General features: G+C 40.8%; 1 protein-coding gene across 1 annotated transcript; it reads right to left on the minus strand.

The window, feature by feature from the left end:
* Positions 1-1,634: 1,634 nt before the first annotated feature.
* Positions 1,635-3,452, minus strand: LOC309568875 (uncharacterized protein; the record flags this gene model as incomplete). The annotated part of the gene is made up of 2 exons (XM_082274659.1): positions 2,878-3,452; positions 1,635-2,099 (listed from the first exon to the last, which is right to left on the minus strand). The coding sequence occupies exons 1-2, from the start codon at positions 3,247-3,249 to the stop codon at positions 1,635-1,637; spliced, it is 837 nt and encodes a 278-aa protein (XP_082130785.1). The 5' UTR covers positions 3,250-3,452.
* Between the last annotated feature and the right edge of the window lie 4,590 nt (positions 3,453-8,042).

The raw sequence follows: 8,042 nt of genomic DNA on the forward strand, positions 1-8,042 counted from the left end.
AACCGCCTTAGCGGTATCCCCGAGCGTGACTCGGGGTAGGAATTTTCTGCTATTAGCGGTATCCCCGAGTCACGCTCGGGGTCAATGGGCAGAGCGTGCAGACAGCGCAGCGGAGCTTCTCTTACCTTATCCTGGCGATCCAGCGATGAGCTCTCATTGCTGTGACCGCCAGTGAGATCTCCGCCGCTCGTCTGTCGGTAGGAGGACTTCCTAGTTCCGTTCCCTGCAGCAGCAATGCTGCATGGGAGCGGAACTAGGGAGGGAAATTCAAAAAAAAAAAAAAAAAAACGTTGCACAAAACACATAACACATTTTATATTATATATATGCATATATATGTATGTGTATATATATATATGCATATATATATGCATATATATATATGCATATATATATATGCATATATATATATATATATATATATATATGCATATATATATATATATATGCATATATATATATGCATATATATATATATATATGCATATATATATATGCATATATATATATATATATGCATATATATATATGCATATATATATATATATATGCATATATATATATATATATATATATATATATATGCATATGTATATATGTATATATATATATATATATATATATATATATATATATATATATATATATATATATATATATATATATATATATATATATATAAATTATATTATTGATTCGATTATAATTCATGCGTTATATGTATATATATATATATATATATATACACACACACATATATATATAATATATAACGCATGAATTATAATCTAATCAATAATATAATTTTATTATATATATTATATATTAAATAATAAAATAATATTATTGATTCGATTATAATTCACTTGTTTGTGTTTCAAATTTATCACATCTGGGATGTCTACTAGAGACTTGTTTTGGTCAGGTTTAAGTCAGTAATTATTAAGAATTGTAGGCCTATAATACATAACGCCAAATTTCCATGAAAAGAATTGTACCGCTTTTGGAACAGAATTCCTGACAGAATCATACCGCCAGGGAGGTTAAGAACTGTACCAAAAATAAGTAAATAAAAAAATATATAAATACACTCTTTGTTTGGCAAAATAAAAATATAAAGCCGTCACACAACTTCACAACTGGTGGACATATTGTAGCCTACTTGAAGTAATTTATAATAATGAACAATGTACCAAAAATAAACAATGATAATAAAATGTACAATTTTTGTAGTGCAAATTAAAAATATGAAACTGATATATGTAAACAGGTAATTACATTTTTTATTACCTGTTTACATATATCAGTTTCATATTTTTAATTTGCACTACAAAGAGTGTATATTTTTATTATTATTGTTTAATGAAAAAAAAAAAACACTGTTGTAATCCCCTCTGCCTCTATTCCAATCACTGTCATTATTTGCCACATAAGTCCAACTTTAGACCTAAACATTCATTCATTCATCAATCAATCGATACACTCCTTCCTAACACTCATCCATCCATGCATGCATGCATTCATTCATTCATCCATCCATTCATCCACCATAGCATCCTTCCATTCTCCCCATCCACCCAAGCTATCCATCCTAAGTATTAAACCAGTGGTTGTATCTCAAAACCAGAAGCTTCTCAAACTTCTGGTGAAAGCCTATTCCTCTTTGGAGTGATGACAAGTTTCCCCAGACTAAAGAGTCTCTCTACTGGGGCACTGGACGGAGTGGCTGCATTATATCTGAGTGAAATTTTCTTTATAAGTGCAAATCCATTTAGAGAGTCTATCTCTTCTGCTCCTGATTTGAAATAATCTGTGACTTGATTTTCAGCGGTAGAAGAGGTGTCATCCTCTTCCTCAAAGGAAAATAATTCCCCTCTGGCTGAGTCTCTGCTAAGGCGGCGTGTTGATGTGCTGGTAGTGGTACCTGCTTGCTGGTCTTGGTTTAGGACAAGTTTCCGGCTCTCTGCCAGCAGACTTGCCTTGGCCTTGTCCTTCCTGACCTGTGTTGGAAGCCAACGTAGTTTGAACTTGGGCAGAGTCACAGCAGCCAAGACAGCATCCTCGCTTTCCAGCACCTCTGCAAATTTTTTTTTGATTGCCTGAAATGATAAGAATGCAAAGAACATATTATTTTATTTCAGCTACTCATATAGCGCCGTCACTTTAAGCAGCTCTTTACATATACAGTATCTCGCAAAAGTGAGTACACCGCTCACATTTTTGTAAATATTTTATTATATCTTTTCATGTGACAACACTGAAGAAAAGGACACTTTGCTACAATGTAAAGTAGTGAGTGTACAGCTTGTATCAAAGTGTAAATTTGCTGTCCCCTCAAAATAACTCAACACACAGCCATTAATGTCTAAATCACTGGCAACAAAAGTGAGTATATCCCTAAGTGAAAATGTCCAAATTGGGCCCAATTAGCCATTTCCCCTCCCCGGTGTTATGTCACTTGTTAGTGTTGCAAGGTCTATGGTGTGAATGGGGAGCAGGTGTGTTAAATTTGGTGTTATCACTCTCACTCTCTCATACTGGTCACTGGAAGTTTGTCATGGCACCTCATGGCAAAGAACGCTCTGAGATTCTGAAATAAAGAATTGTTGCTCTACATAAAGATGGCCTAGGCCAGTGATGGTGAACCTTGGCACCCCAGATGTTTTGGAACTACATTTCCCATGATGTTCATGCACTCATGCAGTGTAGTCCCAGAAGGAAGCCTCTTCTTCTAACATTCATACATACACATACTAGGGCCAATTCAGAGAGGAGCCAATTAACCTACCAGCATGTCTTTGGAGTATGGGGGGAAATAAATAAGATGCAATTCTTGGGTGACTGGTTAAAGATATTTAAAAAAATTAAAGTTCTTACCATGACAACTGCCTCTGGAAGGTCAACTAGGATTTGCAGACCACTCTTAAGTACCAAGGTCTTGAAAATCAATATCTCCAGTGTGGGTAGGAGTGTACAATGGAAACAGTTGTCTTCTCCCTGAAGAATGTCTAAGGCTACTGTAAGTGGCCTCATGACTGTACAGTACACCCTGATGAACTGATGTTCTCGTTCTGTGATGGCTGTCATCCCGAACTTGGACAAGATGTTGTTCAGCTCACCCCTAGGAATCTCACAGATTCGAGCCAGGGCATCATAAAATGAATTCCATCTTGTACTGCAAGGAACCAGCAACTTCTTTGCAATGATGTCATCCACGGTCTCTGCAGCCACCGTTGAATGACTAGCCATGTTCCATAAGCCTGTACATTTTGCGGTAGCACTTCTGTATATCGCTTTTGTTTGTGGTTTTGACAGTAACCACTTGTCAACATCAGTACATGAAACAAGGTTTAAAGTGTGCGCAGTACACCTCTGATGTGGCAGCAAAGTGATCACAATTTCACCACCACCATCATCATCACCACCATTTTGCAATACATCATTAATGTCCATAAAAGTCGCTTTCTCATCCTCAGTGTCCTCCTCGACTGGCTGCTGGTATCTTTTAAAGGCCTTGATGAAATTGGAGCCATTAACCGTGACAGTTGATGTAATTATATGGGATATGCCATAGGATGAGTGAATGTTGTCAATTGCAATAATGTCATGAGTATGAAGACCCTTCAATCTTCTGCATGCTTGTGCTGCTTTCCCTTGCTTCATGCTGTTTGGATTTATCCAATGTGCAGTTACGCCAAGATAGCTTTTATTATGTGCTGTCCAAATATCGGCTGTTGTAGAAATATAATCTACATGTTCAAAGGTCTTTTTGAGTTCGGCATTCATTCTGGCATACTTGGCATCTATGTACTTTGAAAACGCCTTTTTGCATGGCAGGCCTATCCCCTGTCTCACAGGAATTTTCGCAATGATTGCCCGGAAGGTATCCGACTCAACTGTCGACCATGGCAGCATCTCCTCAACTATATTTCTGGAAATTATTTTGTTTAATTCTGTCTGAGTTATAAGAGTTTGCAGTGGTCAAAAATCAAAGTTTCAGTTGCTTTGATGTATTGGCTCCATCTCCTCCTTTGGAGGAGCTCACGTTATCAGCTGCATTCTTGGCCACTAGTTTTGTGGTGGCATGTGACGATGTGAGGTGCTTCATTAGATTTGAATTACTTGCCACCGACATGGAGAAACTCTTATTTCCTGTGCATAAGTTGCACGTTACGTAAACATTCTTGCCTCTCACCTCAACTAGGGAAAAGTAGTGCTTATACTTCCAGTTTACGAAAGCTACTGTCAGGAGACTAGCCAGAGGAGAGTTGCCCGTAGGCCTGGCATGGTGGCCAATTTCCAATATGGCCGCACTCGCACAAATGCGCGCACATGTATTGTGATCGCACGTTCACTACGGCAAAGACGTGTGTGTGCTGGCTCATGCAATGCTTGTCAGATCTTGGCGCCCTCTGGCCTTTAAAAGAGGGACTGCAGCACAAGGACATTGCTGACTGATCTTCAGCTTCCTGCTTCCTGTTCCTGTGTGTGTGCTTATGCTTCTGATCATCTGTTACCGACCCGGCCTGCCTTTGGATACCTCTTGTCATTCCCCTAGCTCTGACCTCGGATAGCCCACAGATCTGCTCTTGTCTCTAGTCCTGTGTATGACTTCGGCTTGCCTGACCACGTCCCTGCTCTTCTGTCTGCTGACTACTGGCTTACTGACCTTGGCATCCATCTCTGACTACGTTTCCTGCTTCACCCTGTCTGCTGTGATCCACCCTGGTGCCTACCTGCAGTACCCAGCCTGCTGTACCCACCTGCAGTACTTACCTGTTGCTCCAGCCTGCAATACCTATTTGCCATATCCAGCTTACTGGAGCCACTACAATCTGTTTCCTGCTGTGTGCAGTCTGCACCATCATCAGCTCCACTGGGTTCTACTGCTCACCTCATCTGGTATCCACCTGCGGAGAGTTATCCACACCTGCATCTCTCATCCGTGACAAAGCCGGCAATCCCTGCTTCTTTGGGCTTTGTGTTCCCTGTTTCCAACTTCAGGGACGCCGAGCACCTAGCCGCAAGGAGAGTCCTCTCAGCATTTTGGCTTCAGGACCAGGTTTGTGACAGCTACCTTTGAACTCATTGGATTTGCCATCGCTCTGACTCCTGGCCATTGGTGTATGCGACTGTGTCTGTGCGTGTGTGTGAACTGAACAGTAACACAAAAAATTCTCTCAAAGGACTTTAAATAATAATGGTTCAATGAAGGTGCTGGAGATGATGAGGCTTCCATATTAACAATATTTTTATTTAAGACCATAAAAAGTTGGTTCACACCATGACATGGGTACATGGCCTTGATATGCACTCTCTACTGACTGTGAGATGGAATGGACACTCGCTGTAGGTTGTGAGTCCATTTGCCAATATGGCCTGATGGATGGCCAAAATTGAGGCAATCCCACGGCATTTTCCAATATGGCCTGATGGCTGTGGGAGGGGTATGGTAGCTCTTGGTGAATGGCCTCCAGAAGCGCTGTACACCAGGACCAAGGAGTGGACAGGGGAAAGGTCAAGAGCCTGGAGATGACGTCCCCAACGGATGTTGATCTCGACAGCGGGGGATCATAGAGATGCGTTCATATGCATGATGATTTTCTACTACCCTCTAGTAGTAGACGAGAGCTCTTTTACTAAAGACAACCTATACATATACATACAACAATTACAATCCTCTTTCTGATGTTTTGAAGTCTGCCTAATTGTCCTGAGTCAGTAATGCCGCATTTTAAAAGGTAACGGCTTTGTAACGGGGAAAACAGTATTTCGATTTATAATTACTCGTTACTGAAAAAAGTAACGATGTTAGTAACGCCGTTTATTTATAGCGCCGTTATTCCCATCACTGACACCAGACATAATTTTTCTTAGCTCCCACCACCTAAAAGGAATAGTGGTGGTATGAAGGGAAGGCGAGTATAAGCTGATGACAGGGCCACCATTAATTTAAACTTTTGTTTTTCCCGGCACAGCAACAGGTTCACTTTATTGTAAATAATCTTATCAATATGTGGAAGTGTCTTTTTTTTTTTTTTTTTTTCATAAAAATTGATCAAGCTAAATGATGATCGCAACCAATAATGTGTGGATTGATTTTTCCAACTGGGTTCTGCTCCCAATTGGATATGATCTGCTATGACTGGATGATCAGGATAAACCCTAAGTATGGTACCCCCTTGGAAAGCAGTGATGTTATAGGGAATTGCACTCCATAATTCCCACTGGGTCCTCCTCATAGCTGATCTGAGAGTGTTCATCGTGGATCTTGGGCATCCAATACCGCTAAGCTAGTTGATAACGGATCCCAAGGACCTTTTGACTAGTTCACAAATGATGGGATCAGTTTGACCATTTATCCACAGTAAGCATGCAGTCATAGCAGATCATTTCCAATAGGAAGCAGATCCCAGTTTGAGAAAAACAATCCGCACATCACTGGTTGCGATCATGAATTGAATATTAAACTAGGTTAGGCAAAGGAGGCAGCTGCTTAGTGGACAGCAATCAATCAGAGCATTAAATTTAGCCTGCTCTAGAACCTGAAATTCAAAGACTGGAAAAATCTTCACTGCCAATCCTAAGTACACAGGTAAGCAGGGAAAGGTCATCATGCTATTCTATACTGTGCTGGCAATCTGTGTATCACCCCTGTCAGTATGGGTGGGAAATACTTCATTCATGTCATACATACATCAGTGCTTGGGACAAGAGCCTCCTGGCTGACTGCACTGTAGAGATGACATCACCAGCAGGAAGAGCTGCCATGTGACAATGTTGGAATGATTTTGCGGTCAACTGCAATCAATCGCAAAATGAGCATCAGCAGAGAATGCTATTCCAACAACATTTAGAATCCCCTTGACATATATATTTCTATTGTTTGAAAACAATAATTTTTCCCAGAATATTGGAGTCAATGACGAGGGAACAACAAAAAATTCTGACGCAGAGTGGAGGGTGAAACTCATTCTGTTCTGGGGACAGATTGGCACTTTGCCCAATCTGGCCAGAATTCCCTTTACTAATTCACTATACATTGAGTGGACTGATAAATTCCCCAGGACAGAATGAGTTTCATCCTCCACTCTGCTGCGTCAGAATTATTTGTTGTTCCCTCATCAGTGATTCCAATATTCTGGTAACAAAAATGATTGTTTTCAAACAATAGAAATATACAGAAGTGAGTACACCCCTCACATTTTTGTAAATATTTTATTATATCTGTTCATGTGACAACACTGAAGAAAAGACACTTTGCTACAATGTAAAGTAATGAGTGTACAGCCTGAATAACAGTGTAAATTTGCTGTCCCCTCAAAATTACTTAACACACAGTTATTAATGTCTAAACTGCTAGCAACAAAAGTGAGTACACCCCTAAGTGAAAATGTCCAAATTGGGCCCAATTAGCCATTTCCCTTCCCGGTTAGTGTTACAAGGCCTCAGGTATGAATGGAAAGCAGGTATGTTAAATTTGGTGTTATTGCTCTCACTCTCTCATACTGGTCACTGGAAGTTCAACATGGCACCCCATGCCAAAGAACTCTCTGACGATCTGAAAAAATAATTGTTGCTCTACATAAAGATGGCCAAGGCTATAAGAAGATTGCCAAGACCCTGAAACTGAGCTGCAGCACGGTGGCCAAGACCATACTGCGGTTTTACAGAACAGGTTTCACTCAGAACAGGCCTTGTCATGGTTGACCAAAGAAGTTAAGTGCACGTGCTCAGCGCAGTGTTGCCAACCTACCAGATTGAAATTTACTGACACGACACCCAAAAATTACTGGCACCGCCTCTGCCAGACGTTCCCCCCCCCCCCCCCCCCCCCCGCTGGCGCTGCCTGAACACACTGTAGCAGGCACTTGGATGGTCTTGGCCAGCTCCAGACCAAAAAATCGCATGCACAGTTCCAACCCGAGCGTCACAGCCATATTTTTTTACTGCCAGCCTATTCCTTTCACTGGCATTTACTGGCAGGAGAAAATTGCCCATTTTTTACTGGCTGCCAGTAAAAATACTGACTGGCTCCGCGT

Source organism: Pelophylax lessonae (genome assembly GCF_965119305.1).
Source record: "Pelophylax lessonae genome assembly, chromosome: 12".
Taxonomy (NCBI): Eukaryota; Metazoa; Chordata; class Amphibia; order Anura; family Ranidae; genus Pelophylax; species Pelophylax lessonae.